Source organism: Ranitomeya variabilis, chromosome 4, assembly GCF_051348905.1.
Source record: "Ranitomeya variabilis isolate aRanVar5 chromosome 4, aRanVar5.hap1, whole genome shotgun sequence".
Taxonomy (NCBI): Eukaryota; Metazoa; Chordata; class Amphibia; order Anura; family Dendrobatidae; genus Ranitomeya; species Ranitomeya variabilis.
In genome coordinates this window covers 611085646-611108275 of record NC_135235.1, presented here as the reverse complement: position 1 = coordinate 611108275, position 22630 = coordinate 611085646, and the positions used below count along the sequence as shown (strand labels likewise).

The window sequence follows — 22630 nt, the reverse complement described above, 5'->3', positions numbered from 1 at the left end:
TCTTCACATGGTGCGACGCACAAGGATGATCTCCTCTGGTATTCTCCATTCCTGCCATATTGGACTTTCTCCAATCTGGACTAGAGTCGGGCCTTGCACTTGGCTCTCTCAAAGGTCAGGTTTCGGCATTCAGTCCTGTTCCAACGAAAGATTGCCAATAGATTGCCGGTGAAGACTTTTTTCAGGGAGTTTCCCATGTGGCGCCTCCCTACAAAATGCCTTTTGATCCGTGGGATCTTAATTTAGTCCTTGGAGCTCTTCAGGAGACCCCCTTCGAACCGCTGCAGGACGTTTCCCTGACCTTCCTCTCCTGGAAGGTAGTTTTCCTAGTGGCTATTACATCCATTAGGCGTGTTTCGGAGCTGGCGGCACTCTCCTGCCGGCCTCCGTTTCTAATTTTTCACTCGGACAAGGCGGTCTTGAGAAATTCTGCTTTTCTGCCTTCATTCTGTCCGGCACCAGTCCATCGCATTGAAAAGGCTCTGCACACTCTTGATGTGGTGAGGGCCCTTCGACGGTACGTCTCTCGGACGGCTGCCTTCCGCAAGTCGGATGTCCTATTCGTACTTCCAGAGGGACCAAGGAAGGGTTCTCCCGCTTCCAAAGCTACTTTAGCCAAATGGATTCGATCGGCTATTCAGGAATCATATCGTGTCAAAGGTGTTCCTATCCCAGCAGGGATCAAGGCCCATTCTACTCGGTCGGTGGGCACCTCTTGGGCCATTCCGCACCAGGTGTCAGCACAACAGGGCTGCAAGGCAGCGACATGGTCCAGCTTGCACACTTTTATGAAACATTACCACATTCATTCTCTATCTTCTGCAGACGCCGCCCTTGGCAGGCGCATTCTGCAATCGGCAGTACCTTAGCCGTAAGCCAGTGGTACATGGAGTATTAGCAGCTATGTTGCTCCCCACCCAGGGACTGCTTTAGGACGTCCCATGGTCCTGTGTCCCCCAATGAGGCGTAGGATAAAAGGAGATTTTTGTGTACTCACCGTAAAATCTTTTTCTCTGAGCCAATCATTGGGGGACACAGCACCCACCCTGTTAGCCTGTTGGCTTGTTGTTACTTCTTTGGTTTTGACATAGTTTATTGTCTTTTGTTTAATGCTCCTACTGCTTTACTACCGAACTGGTTGAATCGTAGCCAGTGAAGGGGTGTATACTGCAGAGGAGGAGTTAATCTTTCTTTGTTAACTTAGTGTCCTCCTAGTGGCAGCAGCATAACACCCATGGTCCTGTGTCCCCCAATGATTGGCTCGGAGAAAAAGATTTTACGGTGTGTACACAAAAATCTCCTTTTTGTAGCCAGATGAGTGTCTTTCATTTCTTATTTGATGTATTTTCCTTCATTCTTCCTTGGAAAATCTTCCAGCTCTGTGAGATTCCTGGGTCGTCTTGCATGCACTGCTGTTTTGAGATCTAGCCACAGATTTTCAATAATGTTCAGATCAGGGGACTGTGAGGGCCATTGTAAAACCTTCAGCTTGCGCCTTTTGAGGTCATCTATTGTGGATTTTGACATGTGTTTAGGATCATTATCCATTTGTAGAAGCCATCCTCTTTTCAACTTCAGCTTTTTTTTTTTTACAGATTGTGTTATGTTTGCATCAAGAATTTGTTGAAATTTTATTGAATCCATTCTGTTCCCTGTGCCATTGGCTGCAACATAACCCCAAAGCATGAATGATCCACCCCTATGCCTAATAGTTGTGACCAAAGAATTCTATTTTAACCTCATCTGTCCATAGGACTTGTTTCCAAAATGCATCAGGCTTGTTTATATGTTCTTTAGCATACTTCTGACTCTGAATTTTATGGTGAGGATGCAGGAGAGGTTTTCTTCTGATGACTCTTCCATGAAGGCCATATTTGTGCAGGTGTCTCTGAATAGTAGGACAGTGTATCACAACTCCTGAGTATGCAAAATCTTCAGAAGGCATTTTGCAGTTAAGCAGGGGTTCGGATTTGCCTCTCTAGCATTCCTATGAGTGGCGCTGAAATGTTGCTTGGTCTTCCAGACCTTATCTTGACCTCCACTGTTCCTGTTAACTGCCATTTCTTAATTACATTTCAAACTGAGGAAAGGGCAACTTGAAAATGCTTTGCTATCGTCTTATAGCCTTCTCCTGCTTTGTCGGCCCCTACCATTTTCAGATTGCTAGACCGCTGCTTAGAAGAACCTATGGCTGCTGTTTTTTTTAGTATAAGGTTAGAGGAGGCTGGGTTTTTATAAGACTGGGATATTTGCATCATACAGCCTTTCCGAACACTGATGGTGAACAAGCCAAAACCCTAACAGGCTAATCAAGGTCTGAAACCTTGGTTAAAGTTTTCTGAGCACACAAATCTCCACCATGGGTGCCCAAACTTTTGCATTAGCCCATTTTCCTTTTTCTAATTTTTAAAATGGAAATATATATATATATATATATATATATATATATATATATATATATATATATATATATATATATATATATATATATATATATGTATATATGTATATGTGTGTGTGTGTGTATATATATATATATATATATATATATATATATATATATATATATATATATATATATATATATATACATATATATATATATACATATATATACATATATATACACACAGCTTATGGCATTTTAGAGATCATGTTATCTTCTGCCTGCTTAACTGTTCACAATAACAGTCATTTTGACTGTGTGCCCAAACTTTTACATGACACTATTTATTCCTTGCAAGAGGTGATTTCAATCTCACCCTAAGAATTTATAGCTTATACTCCAGATATGCTATAACTGTGTATAGATGTGGGTACGACCTCCAGGGAGTCGCATCGTTCTCCATAATTGGGGTCTCTAACCCACATCTTGCCTGGTAAAGGGGCATATGAATGGAGAGATTTCTTTCTCCATTACTCCCATTGAAGTGAATAGAGTAAACCACAGATATGATTGGCTGCTCTTACACTCCTCCTGGAGGCAGAGGTCGCCTCACCACATGCTGTGCGTCCAAGAGGTGAGACAAATATCTATCAAATATCCTATAGATCTGCCAAACTTATATATACACAACATTGTGTGTGTGAAATGTCTTCTGCGCTTCTCTCTTCTTCAGCTTTTTGTATCCCTAACAGTTTGTATTCTCTCTACTTCACAGATCACAACCACATTCCCAAAAGATCCAGTATATACATTCTCCACCTCCAATTTGTTTCCCATTGAAAACAGAGAATCCCTTGGGGAGACCCAGGTGAGACCCCCATTGTTTTGTGACATGCATAAAAAAGATATCAACCCTCTCCTGTAATCTCAGGTGACATTACACTTCATGATCAGGGTGCTCTTTATTCAGATGTTCGTCCATTTAAAGTTAGTAAACTTCATGAGTCCGAGGCTATATGATATTAGGAGCCTGCATGCTTACCTGAAATAGTGCCCCCACTTGTCGATGGGCAGTTATGGTACTTCAGCTCACCCGCAGTCATTTAATATACCACTTACAGTAAATATATTTAGAATATTAATGGTCACAAAGCAGTTAAAGGAATTATGTAATAGGTCATAGAACTCGAGATGTGACTTTTAATATATTAAAAGGGATGGTCCAGGATTAGAAATATGTAGCTGCCTTTTTCCAAAAACGGCACCCCCTGTCTGTGTTGTCTTTGCCTTGTATTGTAACTCCACTCTGTTGAATTCATTAAAGACTAGCTGTAAAACCAGACAATCTGTGGGCAGGGATGATGCAGTTTTTCGAAGATGACCGCCATGTTTTTATAATCCTAGGTATCCCTTAATTACTGATGGCATAGGAAAGGCAACTAGAACTTAATCGGTGGAGGTCTGGCTCTCACATATGTGGCTATTCCCAGTATTGCTTGAAAGGGATTGAGCGGCAGCACCAGAGACCACCACATCATGACCTCTGAAAGTGCCCCCCCCCCCCACCAGATCCACCTGCTTGCAGTTGCCTCCATTAATCTGCACTGCCCCCTATGCGTGTAGTTCCAGCGTTGTTGTTATTGTCAGTATAATGGTCGCTATAATCCCTACACTTCTGAAGTTGCTGATGAGTTTTCTTCTTTCTCATGTGCAGGATTTCCATAGCTTGGCGACGTATCTCTCCCAAAATCCTTCGGCCATCTTCCTTGAGATCATCTCCGATTTCCATCTACTTCTTTTCTTAGTTACCAATGAAGTGATGCCGCTACAGGTGAGCAGGGTACATTTCCTCCCCAAGCCTCCCCCTATTTATATCCCTGGCCACCATGCTTGGTGTATGCCTGCCCAGCTGATCCAATCCTGTGTGACATATGCTGCTCCTGGCTTCCCTGTGTACTGTGTGTATTATAGCTGTGGGCAAGAGAGGGGCCTTACATGGCAAGAAGACTCAAGCTGGGCCCAATGAAGGGGTATTCCCAGAAGCAAAATTTGTTTGTTCTTGGGGGTCTGACCACTTGAACCCCCTTGTAATCCTGAGGATGGGGCTCGAGAATTACAAGAACCTGGCTCTGCAGAGCCCTGACTTGAATAGAGCCAAGTTGCGAATGCTCAACCTCCTGTCCATTACTTGTCTGAGGGACTGCCGAAGATAGTGGAGTGCTGTGCTCGTCTCATGGGCAATGAGTGGAGCGGAAGTAGAGCATGTGTACCTCCGTTTTGTTCACGACGGGGTTTCTGAAGACCCTAATTCTCAGAACCCCAAAGTGATCAGTGGTCTCTTTTGATTTTCATACTACCCCGTTAAGGATGATGGAGGCATTAGATAAAGGACCTGGTGTCATAGCTCTACCTCCTCCCACTTGTGGCTTTCTTAGGCCTCGTTTGTGGAATTTAATGTTGTTTGACACAAAACTCCTTAATGTGAACATCCAAAATATTGGCAGCCCCCGAGATGACAAGCAGCTCGTTGTCTTGTGGAGCCATCATCGCATCGCTCCTTACCTAGAACTCTATTTTGAACCATCTCTATATTCTAAGGTGGTGCCTGAGCTCTCGTCTTCCTCTACATCAGCTCTGTATAGCGGAAGCTGACATCTAAGAGCTTTGTGCCAAGTTCTATCCTTCATGGAAATCTTAAAGGGGTTCAGGTGCAAAACCTGTTAAGCGCGATGCTGCACTACTGAGGGATAATGTTCTTTTCTATTTCCTGATAGATGCCATGTGGTCATAGAGGCCTGACATGAATAGTGGCCATTGTGTGGCTGTGTGGGAACATTAAAGGGTTTTCTTGCTCCACTCACTTTTGCATTAAGTGGTGAGTTGGCTGGGTGATGTAAATTCTAGTGGTACCTGTCGACCGTGCATTTGTCTCATTCATTAACAGTGGAGAGATGTGAGATACTGGCTGATCTCATCCAGGCATATGTCCCAGCAGATATTGGTGGACGTGAGGTTGCTTACCCCACTAACCTCTCCATGTGAAAGTGAGTGGAGTAGGAAAACCCTTTTATATATTTGGAGCATTGGATCTTCAAAAATCTATATCCGAAGGTCAGAATCCCTCTGTAGGGCAGTGATTGTAGGCAGTCATTTATAGCAGACATACAATAAATTATAAGGGTTTATACGGCTTAGAAGGGTGTACCTTCCAATCCCCTGCCATTCCAGTAGCGACACTCCCCTGTTCTCTGCCAGTCTCTGTTCTCCCGGCACCAGTAATGCCATTTCGAGATGACATCTACCCGATGCAGGGACTTCATTAGGGCAGGACATCATTGCTGGAGATTGGCAGGGAACCAGAGAAGCAGCGGCATAGAGGTGGCAGGGGATTGGGAAAGTGAAAATTATTTTTCTTGGGATTTTAAAATTCCTTTAAAATGTTTTTTGTACATTATTAATATAAAGTAAAGAGGATTAGGATTTTCTAACTGTAGTGGGCAGAAATAGACTTCTGGTATATGGCCCTGTCTGGTTCATCATCCGGTTTTCACAATGTTGGGGGTTTGTACATGATTTTTGAACATTTCTCGTAGCTTGTTGTCCTGGTTAGGATAGGAGGAGGCAAGTGTGGGCCATACACAGCTGGGCAGCACATCTATGAGGGCTTCCGCTATAAATACTTCAGATCAATCAAGTAATTGGGGAATATGTGAAGAACTCCAGTCGCCAGTTTGAAGAAACACTTAAAGCATCACTCCAGCATTTTTTTTAATTTGACCACTGGAGTGGTTCTTAACCCCTTCCCGACATGCACTGTACATATACTGCTCTGCGGGAGGTGCGTTTCCGCAAAGAGCAGTATATGTATGGCGCTGCGATCGCGTGGCCTCACGCTGAGCGCCACGGCAATCGCGTGCAGATGTCAGCTGTATGTGACAGCTGACACCCCACAGCGACGCCCATGATCGGTGCTAGCACCGATCTCGGGAATTTAACCCCTCTGATGCCACTGTCATTAGTGACAGCGGCATAGAGAAGCATTGCGCAGGGAGGGGTTCCCTGCGCGCTTCCATCAGGACAACGCGATTGCAGGTCCTGCAGGGAGCTGGCATGCCTGCCTTCCCTTCCTGATCTGATACTCTACTATATTAGATCAGATCGCTGATCTGACACTCTGCATTGCAATGTCCCATACTGGGACAACGTAAATAAAAAAATATTAGAATGTGTAAAAATATTTTTTTTTAAAATCCCTAAATAAAGAGAAAAAATGAAATAAATATTTTAACAATAAATACATTTATTTATGTAAATGAAAAACAAAATAATGAAAGTACACATTTGGTATCGCTGCATCTGTAAAGACCTGCTCTATAAAACTGTCCCACTAGTTAACCCCTTCAGTGAACACCCTAAAAAAAAGAGAGGCAAAAAACAATGCTTTACCATCATACTGCCGAACAAAAAGTGCAATAAAATGCGATCAAAAAGATGGATGTAATAATGTCCCTTAGGTCCCAGTTCTTTCATTTTCTTCAGCTGAGATCAGCTATCCAGTCATATCTACGTTCTGGCAGTATGACTCAAATCATCTCATCTTTCCCCTTAGTAGGAATTCTTATGTCGCAAGGTCCCCGGGGTCTCATCTCTGCTTTATACACATACATGTTATCAGTGGGAATAAATTCTGCTATAGTGTCAATTAAGGGAAGGTGGGAAGGTCTCATTCCTGATGCTCAAGATGAGGATTGGGAGGAAATTCTTGAATCTCCGATTGGAGTGTCCCCATCAGTCAATAATAGAATGACCCAGTTATATATCATACATCAGTCATATTTAACTCCGTTGCGGCTTTTTAAGATGGGTCGGTTTCAAACATCGGAATGTTTGAGATGTCATTCGCTGGAAGCAAACTTTATACACATGGTATGGAGTTGCCCCATTATTCTGTCTTAGTGGAGCCAAGTAACGTCGCTGTTGACATCTCTAGTACAATCCCCTGTTCCTCTGTCCCTTAGCTTGCTTATTTGGGGTGCTAGACGACGAAACCTGGGGACACTATGTTAAAATTTTTCTACGTGAGATACTCTTTCTGGCTAGGAAGGTATTGGCATTGCGCTGGATGGGTAGTGCACATCCCTCTCTCGGGACGTGGATAGAATTGGTAAACTCAATCATATCATATGAACGAACATATCAAAACAGGGGCTGCTTAAAGAAATTCAACAAGATTTGGGACAGGTGGAACTCTTCTCATCTTACTGTATCGGGACATGGTGGCCTGACACCACCATGAGTGTCGTGGTTAGAACGCATCAAATCATACTCTACTTCATCAGATAGTTATTATAATATATAGGTATCGGGCGGAAGAATAGGATAGGATAGTTATGGCTTAATTGGTTGTATAATGTAGAAAAGAGGAGAGGGGAGAAGGAATTATTTTTTCCTCTTTTTTGGATACATGTTACCAAGCGGACATGAAGTTATGTTAATGTCTTCTGTTCACTTGACCAGTGGTTTATTATATATATATATATATATATATATATATATATATATATATCTCAACATATGGACTTATGAAACTGAAAGTGTATGAGTAATTTAATGTACAAATTTGTTGTCCATTTGTAATTACCTTGACAAGTGTACATATACTGGCTTGGTCACCCACATATGTATATGTTGTTTTTTGGTTAATAAACGAATTAAAAAAAAAAAAAGGATGTAATTAAAAATGGTACAGTTGAAAACGTCATAAAAAACGAGCCGCCATACAGCTCCATCAGCAGAAAAATAAAAAAGTTATAGCTCTCAGAATAAAGGGATGCAAAAATAATTATTTTTTCTATAAAATAGTTGTTATTGTGTAAAAGTGGCAAAACATAAAAAAACTATATAAATGAGGTATCGCTATAATCGTACTGACCTGAAGAATAAAGCTATCTTACCAATTCTACCACATGTGGAACGGTATTAAAAAAAAAAATAAAATAAATAAAAAAAAATGTAATTCGTGAATTGCTGGTTTTTGTTCATTCTGCCTCCCGAAAATCAGAATAGAAGGGGATCAAAAAAGTCATGTACCCGAAAATGGCACCAATAAAAATGTCAGCTCGTCCCACAAAAAACAAGCTCTTACATGACTCTGCTGAAATATAAAAATATTAAAGATCTCAAAATACGGTGATGCAAAAACTAGTTTTCGCAATAAAAAAATCATCTTTTAGTGTGTGACAGCAGCCAAACATAAAAACCCATATAAATCTGGTATCGCTGTCATCACATGGACCTGAAGAATAAAGTCACCTAATCACTTATACCACACCAGGAACTGCGTAAAAAATAAATAAAACCAATTCTTCACCTGCTGTTGATTTTTTCATTCTGCCTCCCAAAGATCTCATTAAGGCTCAGCGCACATTTATGCCACGCACTGCGCTGAGCGCTTACATCGGGGTTTCCATGTAAATCTCTGAAATACGTGATTCAGACAAAACCCCAGGTGGAAAATTTCCTATATTGAGGCAGATGGAGGCACTGTGGACACCGTCTGACCTGTGATCCGGCGATGTCTGTCTTTTTAGGACTGCATAATATATAGGTATCGGGCGGAAGAATAGGATAGGATAGTTATGGCTTAATTGGTTGTATAATGTAGAAAAGAGGAGAGGGGAGAAGGAATTATTTTTTCCTCTTTTTTGGATACATGTTACCAAGCGGACATGAAGTTATGTTAATGTCTTCTGTTCACTTGACCAGTGGTTTATTATATATATATATATATATATATATATATATATATATATATCTCAACATATGGACTTATGAAACTGAAAGTGTATGAGTAATTTAATGTACAAATTTGTTGTCCATTTGTAATTACCTTGACAAGTGTACATATACTGGCTTGGTCACCCACATATGTATATGTTGTTTTTTGGTTAATAAACGAATTAAAAAAAAAAAAAGGATGTAATTAAAAATGGTACAGTTGAAAACGTCATAAAAAACGAGCCGCCATACAGCTCCATCAGCAGAAAAATAAAAAAGTTATAGCTCTCAGAATAAAGGGATGCAAAAATAATTATTTTTTCTATAAAATAGTTGTTATTGTGTAAAAGTGGCAAAACATAAAAAAACTATATAAATGAGGTATCGCTATAATCGTACTGACCTGAAGAATAAAGCTATCTTACCAATTCTACCACATGTGGAACGGTATTAAAAAAAAAAATAAAATAAATAAAAAAAAATGTAATTCGTGAATTGCTGGTTTTTGTTCATTCTGCCTCCCGAAAATCAGAATAGAAGGGGATCAAAAAAGTCATGTACCCGAAAATGGCACCAATAAAAATGTCAGCTCGTCCCACAAAAAACAAGCTCTTACATGACTCTGCTGAAATATAAAAATATTAAAGATCTCAAAATACGGTGATGCAAAAACTAGTTTTCGCAATAAAAAAATCATCTTTTAGTGTGTGACAGCAGCCAAACATAAAAACCCATATAAATCTGGTATCGCTGTCATCACATGGACCTGAAGAATAAAGTCACCTAATCACTTATACCACACCAGGAACTGCGTAAAAAATAAATAAAACCAATTCTTCACCTGCTGTTGATTTTTTCATTCTGCCTCCCAAAGATCTCATTAAGGCTCAGCGCACATTTATGCCACGCACTGCGCTGAGCGCTTACATCGGGGTTTCCATGTAAATCTCTGAAATACGTGATTCAGACAAAACCCCAGGTGGAAAATTTCCTATATTGAGGCAGATGGAGGCACTGTGGACACCGTCTGACCTGTGATCCGGCGATGTCTGTCTTTTTAGGACTGCATAAAAGTGCCGTCAACCACAGTTTTGTGCACTCGTGAAAAGGACACTGCTGAGCAGAGGCCAGACGGAGTCTAGAGTAACTCTGCTGCCCCATTATAGTGAAAGGATCCCTCGGGGTTTAAATTGTCACATCACTCAGAGATTTAAATGGAAACCCCAAAGTAAGTGCTCAGTGTAGAGTGCCGGATAAATGTGATCCCAAACGTTATGTAAAATGTTCCCAATAAAAGCTTCAACTCAATCCACAAAAAAAAGCAAGTCCCCACTCAGATCTGTCATCTCTTAACGGAAATATAGGGGGGGGTTCAACGTTACTGGCAGCACAAAGACTCTGGAAAAGCGAAATGGCTCCTTGCCCCCAAAAGAAATTCAGCAAATTCTCCAAATCCAAATGCCCCCCCTCCCTTCTGAGCTCCAGTGTGCCTAAACCACATTTAGCACCCACATGTTTGGCATTTCTGTAGTGATGAGCCGCCTAGTTTACGGGTTAGAGTCTCCAGAAGCATGAGCTGGGCATAATGTACTGGTCACTACAACGGTTTACAATTTTCAGTCCGCAACATCCACGGCTGCTTGTTTCTAGAAAACACCCATGGAGTCAAAATCATCACTACATCTGTAAATAAATTCCAAAATGGTTTTAATTTCCAAACCGGGGTCACATTGAGGGGGGGATTCTGCTTTTCTAGCACTTAGGGCCTCTTTATATGGAATCCACAAACTATTCTAGGAAAATCTGCACTCCAGGAGGCAAATAGTGCCCCGTCCCTCCCGAGTCTCTCCATATGGCAAAGTAGTACTGTACATCCACATATGGGGTATTTCTACATTCTACATGTGAAAATGTAAAACTTGGGGCTAACACACAATCTTGGTGGTAAAAATGTAAATAATTTTTTGTTCACTGCTCAATGGTATAAAAGTTTGTGACACACTTGTAGTGTCAATATAATCACTGCACCCCCTAGATGAATTTATTGAGAGGTTTAATTGGTAAAATGGGGTCACTGATGGGGGTTCTGCTGTTCTGGCACCCCAGGGGCTCTGCCAATGAAACATGGCACCCTAAAACAAGTGCAGCAAAATCTGCACTGTAATATGTGCTACTTCCCTTCTGAGCTTTGTACTGTGCCTCAAAAGTAGTTTTCGACCACATATGGGGTATCGGTGAACTCAGGAGAAACTGCAAAACAAACTTTGGGTCCATTTTCTCCTTTTGCCCTTGTGAAAATACAAAATTTATAGCTAAAAAAGATTTTTGTGGGAAAAATGTGATTTTTTTTTTTTTTGATTTTTTTTATTTTCACGGCTTAACGATATAAACTTCTGTGGCGCACTTGGGGGTTTAAGGTTCTCAATACACATCTAGATAGGGTTCCAAAGGGGTTTAGTTTCCAAAATGGTGTCACTTGTGGTGGTGGGGTTTTCACTGTTTAGGCACATCAGGGGCTCTCGAAACGCGACAAGGCGTCTGCTAATTATTCCAGAATATTTTACATTCAAATGCCTCTCCTTCTATTCCAAGCCCTGCCGTGCTCCCAGTCAGTTGTTTGCCTCCACATATGGGGTGTCTACGCACTCAGGACAAATTGTGCAACAAATTGTATGGAGCAATTTCTCTTGATATCCTTATGAAAATGCAAAATTTGAAGCTACAAAAGATTTATTTGGGAAAAATGTGAATTTTTTTTTAATTTTTTTAATTTTTTTTTTATTTCATGGCTTAACGTTATAAACTTCTGTGAAGCATCTGAGGGTTCAAGGTGCGCAATCCACATCTAGATAAGTTCCGTAATGGGTCAGATTTCCAAAATGGGGTCATTTTTGGGGGGTTTCCACTGTTTAGGCACATCACGGGCTCTCCAAACATGACATTGCGTTCGCTAATTATGCGTCCGCTCTGGTTCTCATAGACTTGCATTGACAGTTGGTGACGTAGCTTCTGACTTATGGCCAGTCAGAAGCCGCGCTCACAAGCGCTGCAGGACCCGAGCAGCTCAGAAAAACTGTGAAGATGACGGAGGGTGAGTATATGACCGGAGGCAGGGGGCTTGCGTGGTTAAACCACTACTCCTAATACTGAAAAAAGCTAATCCTGAAGTGGTGCTTTAAAGCTACAAGATGTCTTCTGAGCTATTATACACAGGTCCACCATTGTAAGGTCTACACGACTGGTTCAGAGCTTCTACAAAACAGCAGGTCTTGTGGAGGGTTTTCAGTATTTTGAAAGTCTTGTTGGGTGTTCTCTGTATATGGCAGGTTTTGTGGGTTGTTCCCAGTGTACAGCTTGTCTGGTATGGTGTTTCTGGTATACGGAAGAACTTTTGGGGTGTTACCGGTCTTGTGGGGTATTACCGGTATATTACAGCTCTTGCAGATTGTTCCCAGGAATCTGCATCTCTTGTGGGGTGTTTCTGGGAAGCTGCATCTCTTGTGCAGTGTTTCTGCTAAAGAGCGGGTGGGGGTGTTCCTGATATGCAATGATCCAAGGGCAAGAAGTGAACCAGCGACAGGGTCATGTATCTGAGGCTCATCGACCATTAGTGGGAATGGAGCGGTCTAAGATTCTAAGGAATTTGCTGCAGCGGGGAGAAGCCCTCGGACGTCTGGTCCCATCCCACAGTAGAGCAACTAAAATACAAATTACTGAGTACCTTACTGCTAACAATGATAGGAAGATCTCAGGACTAGTGATGAGCGAGTGTACTTGTTGCTCGGGTTTTCCCAATCACGCTCGGGTGACCTTCGAGTATTTGTTAGTGTTCGGAGATTAAGTTTTCATCCCGGCAGCTGAATGATTTACAGCTACTAGACAGCTTGATTACATGTGAGGATTCCCTAGCAACCAGGCAATCACAGCCTCAGAGCCTCAGACACAGAGCATCACAGCTATGATAGAAAGTCATTAGGATGCACATAGCATCGCAGCTATGATAGAAAGGTCAGTATATGCAGACCATCACAGCTATGATAGAAAAGTGTCAGAACACGCAGAGCATTGCAGCTATGATAGGCGTCAGGATATGCAGACCATCGCAGCTTTGATAGGTATCAGGACAAGCAGAGGATTGCAGCTATGATAGAAAGTTGTCAGGAGACGCAGAGTATCGCAGGTTAGGTAGAAAGGCATTAGGACACACAGAACATCGCAGCTATGAAAGTAAGGTGACAGGATATGCAGACCATCACAGCTATGATAGAAAGGTGTCAGGGCACGCAGAGCATCGCAGCTATGATAGGTGTCAGGGCAAGCATAGTATCGCAGATTAAATAGAAAGGCGTTAGGACTCAGACCATCGCATCTATGATAGCAAGGTGTCAGAATATGCAGACCATCGCATCTATGATAGTAAGGTGTCAGAATATGCAGACCATCACAGTTATGATAGAAAGGTTAGTCACAAAGTTCAAAAAAGTTTTTCAGATGGCACGTCTCCAACATAAATGCAACACAAATTTTAGCCAATGGTGCATGGCGCCCCCAGAAGAAGTAGGTGGTGAATCGCTGGTCTTCATTACTTCCATCCCTGGGTATTCACTCCTCTGTGCTACAAGGTATAACAAACTACTAAGGGAACTTCCAATCATTTATTGATCAATTTTTTTCACTGTATTGCACATATTTATTAGACCCTTCTAGCCCTTCCTTTACTGGAACTCATTGGCCATATATGGATCACTGGATCCTTGACAACTCTGATTATTCACTGAATCCCTGTTTCTTTTAATGTCAGTAGACTTTGCTATCACTTTACTCTATTGGATTTGACATTCGGTTTCAGTTTAAAGGAGACTTATAGTTTTATGGTATAACAATGCGATAATAGATGGTCACTGGACCCAACATTGTTTGATTAATGCTGCATGTTTTGTTATAGTATTAAAAACTGATTGGCTATACCTTAAATTAATTACATTAATAACTCAGCAGTGTCCCCTGTCTGGCATTTCTGCTTTTTCCATTATGTTTGAAGATTAATTTCAATAAAAATGATTTATTTTATTCAATGGATCGCTTCCTTATTTTGGCCATGTTCCTTTGGCTAAAACATGTGTTGCATTTATGATAGAGAGGTGTCAGGACATGCAGAGCATTGAAGCTTAGATAGAAAGGTGTCAGGACATGCAGAGCATTGAAGCTTAGATAGAAAGGTGTCAGGACACGCAGAGCATCGAAGCTTAGATAGAAAGGTGTCAGGACACGCAGAGCATCGAAGCTTAGATAGAAAGGTGTCAGGACACGCAGAGCATCGAAGCTTAGATAGAAAGGTGTCAGGACACGCAGAGCATCGAAGCTTAGATAGAAAGGTGTCAGGACACGCAGAGCATCGAAGCTTAGATAGAAAGGTGTCAGGACATGGAAAGCATCACAGCTATGATAGAATGGTCTCAGGACATAGTATATAATAGAAAGGTGGAAGAAATGGTGAAAAACTACTGCAAAATATTTTTTATATATAAAACATCACAATTGTTTTGATATGGCTAAAAACAAAGAAAAAATGAAGATAGTATAAAATAACATGGTGGACACCAGGCCTACATGTTTTGAACCTTACAGGCTTAATCTTGACCAAGTCAAATTTTATATATAAAATAAAATTTTTTGTGGTTGCTGGATTTTTATTTCTTCTTCCATGGTTTCAGCTCAGGAGCGAGTCTGATCCCTCCGTGCATCTCGCCCCGCTCCACTATATCTTCTACACCGGTTTGCTGATGAACTGTTTGTTTTTCTCATAATAGAAAGGTGTCAGGACACAGCATTGCAGCTATAATAGAAAGTTTTCAGGCATCGCCACTATGATAGAAAGTTGTCAGGACATGCAGAGTATCGCAGCTTTAATAGAAAGGGGTCAGGACACACCGAGCATCGCAGCTATGGTAAAAAGGTGTCAGGACTTGCAGAGCATCGCAGCTATGATAGAAAGTTGTCAGGACTCGTAAAGCATCGCATCTATGATAGAAAGATGTCAGGACCTGCAGAGCATCGCAGCTACGATAGAAAGTTGGCAGCACTCGCAGAGCATTGCATCTACGATAGAAAGGTGTCAGGAATCGCAGAGCATCACAGCTTAGATAGAAAGGTGTTCGGACACACAGAGCATCGCAGCTATGGTAAAAAGGTGTCAGAACTCGCATAGCATTGCAGCTATGATAGAAAGGTGTCAGGACTCACAGGGCATCGCATCTATAATAGAAAGTTGTCAGGACATGCAGAGTATCGCAGCTTTAATAGAAAGGTGTCAGGACACACAGAGCATCGCCGCTATGGTAAAAAGGTGTCAGGACTTGCCGAGCATCGCAGCTTCTGCTAACGTCCTGTGGTCATACATAAGCGAAGGTCTGGTGGTGGAGTCCATGGGTCAGAGCTTTTTTGTGAGCAGCCTATGGGTGTCACACATTATTGTGGCTGTGATGTTATGTCTGAGCAGACATTGCAGACTAAAGTGGCATATATGCCAGGTGGTTAGCCCTCTGATAAAACACATAATAAGAAAGGAAGAATATAATAAGTACACATAGGTGCTGCCATGGCATTGAAGCTGTGGCTTTGGCAATGTCCATCGCACATGATGGTGAGTTATAAGTCGTCCATGTTGGTGTCTGTGATACGCTTCCGCCCTGGCTCGCTCTCGATGTTGGTGTCTCTTCTGTATTCACTCCACAAGCAACAGGAATCTCAGCTGTGAGATATCATTCACAGATGTCTGTGCCGGGCCGCAGAGCCTCCCGTTCACACTCCTAATTGGCAGCCAGTGACACTGGCAGGGGACCAGTCCCTATTTTATAGGCCAGGAGATCAGCCTATGCTTATAGAGCATGTGCACAGCAGCTGGGATGTCCTTGTTCGCCTGGTGGTCAGGCCCTTTGAAGTTTTAGGCCGTCTCGTGAAGGTTTATTGCATGGCTTGGATAGCATTTGTCCTCTAAAATCACTCTAGTCCACCTCCCCCTAGCTTGGAGTGACTGACAACAGGGAGAAATAGATTACATTGAAGTTCACAGCAGTGATATGCAAAATAGAGTTCCCCTTTAATTCTAGACACCTTAACATATGTGTTTCTCCCTTTAGGATAGTATAAGCTTGCTCTTGGATGCTGTAAGAACCAGGAATGAAGACCTTGCTCAGACTTGGAAGAAATCGGAGCAGTGGGCGACCATCGAGCAGTTGTGCAGTAAGTGCCACAAGATAAAATGAGTAACCGCGTTCACCCCAAATTCTAAATCTGGCGAAGTCACGTATCATGTATCCATAGGATATGCTATAAACTCTGGATGAGAAAGGGGGTTTGTCTATTTTACCAAAAGTGGCGATCGACATCATTCATTCCCTCCCAATAATTTCTATACACTCCCAATAGCAACTTGACTTGAAATATTCCCGGGACCCTAGTCTAGCGGCCATGTCAGTAGTACAGATAGGGGGTTCTTGAGCTGTGACCACCACTAATTTCCAAAATGGAAGATCTCTGCAGATCTGAACTTGGTATAGTTCTCCTAGTATCTCGAAGGGGCGTATTAAAGGATAAATCAACCACTATGAACTTGCGGCCATCTATATTGTATAGGTGACACCAGTGGTCTTACAGCACCACCCAGTTCTGAGAGGACACGGACTGATGAGAATAGACTGGAGGCTGAGAAGTGATGACAGCAGGAAGTAAAGGAATTTTTTGCGGCTCTGAACAAAACGATGAACAAGACAATTGGCGTCGGTACAGATGCTGCGAATATCCGTCACACATTTGTTACTCATTATGTAATGTATTATTAGAGCTCGCATGCTCATGATGGCCATCACTGGGACTTAAGGGGCCACACCTGCTTCAAAATATATGCCGGTCTCCATTTCTTATCCATGCACGTGTTTTCCAGTCCTTATGAATAAAATATGGTCTCTCTCCTTTAGGCACGGTTGGGGTGCAACCATCAGAGCTTCAAGATTACGGGGCCATCGGGGGATCCACGCATGCTGCCTCATCAACGTCGATGTGGTCTTGTCAACACTGCACCTTCATGAACCAGGCTGGGACAGACCAGTGTGAGATGTGCCGCCTGCCCCGGACCTAGCATCGGCGCACAGACCTTGGGGCTAGCAAGAAAGCACTATCAGGAGCTGATCTTAGGCGAGCCCCACCCTACAACGTCGCTTGTGTAGGGCTGTGTGAAGGAGACGTCTTAAGTGTGTCCATCCTCCAAGGGTAGTATGTAGGGGTGCAGAGCTTACGAGCCCACCAGCCACAACTGAAGCCCAGCCCATAAAGTATGGGAGGGGGGTTGGGTTGTAAGATGTTGTCTTGCTCCTTGCTTTGCCTCCTGGACGGTCTGCAGCCAGTTCTACAGCTTGGGCTGGCACCTCTAAGCTTTCCTGCATATCTTCTTACACATTCACCTCCTTGATTGAAAACGGAGCCTAGTTAAAGCGGTCATGTCTTGATGATTATTACTTTACCAAGAGGCAGCTCTTGCACCCGTCCCATTCTCTGCATCTGTCGGCACGTCGTCGCTTTACTTTTTCACGCTGGCAACATCTGGATTGGCAACAAGCAAATCCCTACGTCGGAGAAACGATCAGCTTTTACCCACCATGATCGCGATCCGCAAGTATTACTTTAAATGCTAACGACCTTAGATTAAAGACAGACTTTTGGGTGGACTTCCTGTCATTGGTACTTGTTATTTTTCTTAAAGGGAAATGCTTATGTGCATCAGAAAAGGTTGTAAAAAAAAACCACACACAAAAAACTCCAGTTTTACACAGTGTATCGGGATTTATTTTCGTATCAGCCTCTTGATCATAGCAGGGCCCAGAACAATTTATATGTGTGAGGAAGAAAAGATCCGATTAACTGTCTATGACTACCGATAGGTGGCGGTACTATAAATTGGTGAGGAAGGGTCTGTCTGGGGGTCTTTAATTTGCTGCAACAGGGAGAAAACCCTCGGATATCTTCTCTTGCTCTCGCACAGGTCCAGTTGATTGACAGGTTTTTCCCATGTGTGCACATACGGAGAGACCTGTCAATCAACTAGATAGGGTTGGGGAGAAGTCTTCCAGGGGCTGCACTGGACTAGTCAGGTCTCTACCTATAGTACAACATTCTCCTGCCATTACCCAAAGGTGGTGGAGAACTTTTTACATTTTTATTATCAGAAACGGTGCCACACTTGTCTGCAGGCGATGTCTGATATTGCATTAGTCAGGCAAATGGGGTTGAGTTGCAATATCTCACACCACCCAAGAGTGGTGCTGTTTCTGGGAAGGGAAAATAGTACAACCCCCCCCCCCCCCCTTATTGTTTAATCTTATGCAACCCCCGACCTTTTTAACCTTCATAGTTAGACTCTGTTCCCCAACTAGGTGACTTATAAAGGCAATGGCAATTCCTACATGACTTTTTATTAAATTAGCTTTTTATAAGGTCTTCCAAAGCCCCATTAACCTGAGGGGATTAAGGAAAATGTTGCGATCCCCTGACGTGTAAATCCTGCCAATGTAGCAGGTGAGTGGAAAGAACGGCGCAGTCCGCTCCGCTGGCACCAGGCGGTTGCAGTAAATCCTCTTCATGTATAATAGATTTCCATATCCCAATAGCGCTGTATATAATGGATACAATAAGACAAGCCTCTCAGGGCCACGCCGGACAGTATATTTAGATACGGAGTTAAAAAGCCCATATATCAGTACGTCTGACCCACAGTGATCACAGAAGTTTGCAGAGTGCCTTATTAGTACTGCCCTAGTGTGGGTTTACCATTCGCCCGCTCATTTGTTTAGGAGGGAGGAGGATATATTTTTTTCTTAAGCATATATAAGATAAAAGAGGAAGAGTTTCTGCTTCTTAAAGAGGTCCTATCACTACATTGTATGAGAATCTGATAAATAAGGCAGCAGGGGGCGTGGCTAGAGTACAGGCAGGGATGTGTTGCCTAGCAACTTAATTTCCCTGGGTTCCGTACTAATCCGACTTCTGCGAGGATGCATGTATCTGACCGTAGTGGCTACCGCCACCGCTGCAAACTTTTACCATTAAAACCTGCCAAGTGCTCTACGTGGAACGTATTACTCATCTGACTCCTTTGTTTCCACTAGAAGGAGAGTCATGTGCTAAGCTTAATGGCAGATGTGTGAACAGAGCAGAGGAATGGCTGATACTTACTACCATTTTTTGCATGGCACCTTCTGTAGCATGGGATGTTGCCAACCTGACATCCCTCCGCCGAGCTAAAGAGGATCACCTCTTATATTAGAAGAGAAGGACTGACGGCTGACAGATTATTGGCCACTTGGCATATGGAACAAAAGGTGTAGTCTGGTTGCTATGGACAGAACTTTTAAGGGGTAGTCTCACCAAGGCAGCCTATGTAAATTTAATATTGGAACTCGGGACCCCTATCTATGACCCAGGAGGGAAAGACACTTGAAGTATGGCTTTCGCTTTGGAGGACTTAAAGGGAACCTGTTGTACTGAAAATGGTATCTGATCTGCAGGCATGATGATATAGAGCAGGAGTAAGTGATCAGGTTTATAGGAAAAATGTAAGTAAAAGTTGCAATTTATTAATTGAATTCCATGTTGTTTGCAAATGAGTCCAATGGGCGGTCCTATTCAGGCAATCACTGAGTGGGACCGCCCACTGGACTCCTACATAGAAACAGCAGGGTTTCAATGAATAGAATACTGAATGATTACTGAATCTTTTCCAACAAACTGCTATATCATTCTTCTCAGCTTTTCCTCTACATCGTGCTGTCTGCAGATCTGACTGAATGCTAATGTGATGGGTTCCCGTTAAACTGTCTTGACTACTCATCTTGTGTCAGCTCCTATATTAGAAGGGCTGACTGATGAGCCCAACCTGCTTTGAAATGGTCCATACAGCACTACTAGGAAGTGTCCATGATGAGCGTTGACCTCCTCCTGATTTTGTTCATTAATATTGCGTGGGGCTAAGCTGCAGTACACAATGCATCCCATAGAGGAGGCTAGCACAGTGTTGCAGGAAAACAAAATCAGAAAGGGCACCAGCCCTTCTCATATATGTCCTGAAGGCTGTACCACCCCCTAAGGGAATCCTCCACATTGCGCTAGCCCTAACATGTAAGAATGGTCTCTAGACCCCCCAAAATGATCAGCTGTATCTTCATTAAGTGTTCTGTTTCCCTGCAGCGCCACCACAGGAGACATTAAGCATTACACAGTTGCTAATAAAATCAGTGGGGGTTGCCTTTGCAAAGTAGAACCGGACAGGTCCTCCACAGTGAGACAAAACTCTTTTATACATGTGCTCAATCCTAGAAAAGGGATAAGGGTCCCTCCATTAATTCTGTGGTTGGATATTGAAAAAGGGGTTTGGCAAATAACGCTGCCAAATATTTCCTGCAGATTGGTCCATATATCAGAACCTACACCTACAGTGGAAAACTATATATATATAAAAATATATGGTCCACTTTCAACCAATAATGACAGGGAATCCTTTGCCCTACCTAGTTAGAGTCCAGCTGCCTCCCAAATGGTTCCATTTCTACCCTAACCAAAGTCTTGGTGTATTCGATGGGTCAAGAGGGAGCAGGAACGCTTCCATTGCCAAGGGCCAGCCAGGAGTGTCGGTCTGTGTGGTAGGGCATCTTATAGACACCCTAATACTATGGGCTATATCTCATGACAAGTGCCTTTTTAAGAAGGTCCCTTACATATTTCCATCGATCGGGTTGTGATTAATGATGTAACAATATGTGCCCGGATTTTCTTCTATGGCCATCTAAAGTGTGGCAAAGTCTCTATGATCGTTCCACTAATAGATACTGGTCCATGGGGGAGTAGAAGGTATTGTGGGTCCTTGTGTGAGAAGGACACCCAGGTACCACCGGTGGTTTGCCGTGAGTACACCAGAGCTCTTTTTGAAGTGTAGTGCCGCTTGACCTCTCCGATTTCTTTTATTCTTTCCTCATGGTGTACTTTCCCGCTGGGGCTTACAGGAGTGTGGGACACCAGGCGTCAGACAGGGTTGTGTGTATTTTAGCACTGTTGAATTGAAATAAATGCTTGACGAATAGCCACCGTTGTCTGTGTTATTTTTATAAGACCTCCCCCCCAAGTTCATTAGTCTTCTTTGTAATTAAGAAATGTTGGCATCTAAGGAGCCTTCACTATTAGTGATGAGCGAACGGGCTCGGATAAGGTGTTATCAGAGCATGCTCCTGTGCTAACCAAGGGTCTTCGACGTGCTCGAAAAATTTTTTAGTCCCCGCACCTGCATGTCTCACGGCTTTTCGACAGCCACAACACATGCAGGGATTGCCTGTTTGTTAGGTAATCCCTGCATGTGGTGTTGATGTCGAACAGCTGCGAGACGTACAGCCGCCGGGACTCTATTTTTCTAGCACGCCGATGACACTTGGTTAGCACCTGAGCATGCTCTGATAACACTTTATCCGAGCCCGATCACTCATCACTATTCACTATCTGATGGGACGGCATTTGTGCCTGTTGTAAAGATAAAAAATATAAAAAAAATTCAAGCCCTTTTGGTCCTGGGGACAAATTTTCCCAACTCAGTTCTTTGGAAATGCCATTGACTTTCGTAGTTCCTAACGGCTAATAACTTTTATAGCCATGCCCATATACTCCCTGGGAGCCAGTGATTCAACTCTTACGGTAGTGCAGTGGTAATGTATAATATTTTATAATAACATGGGACATCAAATATTAAAAGGGTCCTCCAACACTACAATATTAGTTGCCGGTCCTTAGGAAAGTCCCATCAATATCAGGTAGGTGAGTGTTCAACTCAACGTTGAGGGGAATGGGGATTAACGGTAGCACCATTTATTAGAGGGGTTGTCCAGGCTTGGGGTTCTAGTCTGCAGTCACGCTATGTGAATTCAAACTTTGTGATCTGCACCGTGCGCGCTGTCAGGATTCTCCAGCGCCAAGAGTGGGCGGTCATTTGATTTGTATACTTCAGGCCACATGCTGACTAGACAAGTCTGGCCTTGCTCCATTCACTTGTATTGAGCAAGGCTGTACACACCTAGTCAAGCGTGTGATCGCACACTTACCGACACTGAAGAATCCTGACAGTGCGCACTCTGCACTCTGTGAGGATTCACAAGTCTGCAGTCACATGCCGTGAATGCAAACCTGAACCCCAAGCCTGGAAATTGCTTTGTTAGAGAAATGGGAACAAATACATTTTTACCTAAGGTGCTTATTAATAATCCCCAGACTGAGCATCCGTCTACCTATTTATCATTCTGCGCATAAAACGCTATATTGTGCTATTGATCAGTAACAGCAGCATAGTGACCGGTAAACAATCAGCTGTCGCTCCAAGGAGCCTTCAATCAGATGACCGGCAGGTTGTGGACAGTTGGACCCCCAGGACTAGAAAAT

At 42.8% G+C, this 22630-nt stretch overlaps 1 protein-coding gene across 1 annotated transcript in view; it reads left to right on the top strand.

Annotated features, from left to right (window-relative positions):
- NPLOC4 (NPL4 homolog, ubiquitin recognition factor) overlaps window positions 1-21294 on the top strand; it is a 67418-nt gene extending 46124 nt beyond the window's left edge. Inside the window, exons 14-17 of the mRNA XM_077253383.1 lie at window positions 3162-3254; window positions 4101-4217; window positions 16303-16405; window positions 17140-21294. Coding sequence (XP_077109498.1) covers window positions 3162-3254; window positions 4101-4217; window positions 16303-16405; window positions 17140-17300 — 474 coding nt within the window. The 3' untranslated portion in view covers window positions 17301-21294. The remainder of the gene's footprint in view (window positions 1-3161; window positions 3255-4100; window positions 4218-16302; window positions 16406-17139) is intronic.
- The last annotated feature ends 1336 nt before the right edge of the window (window positions 21295-22630 follow it).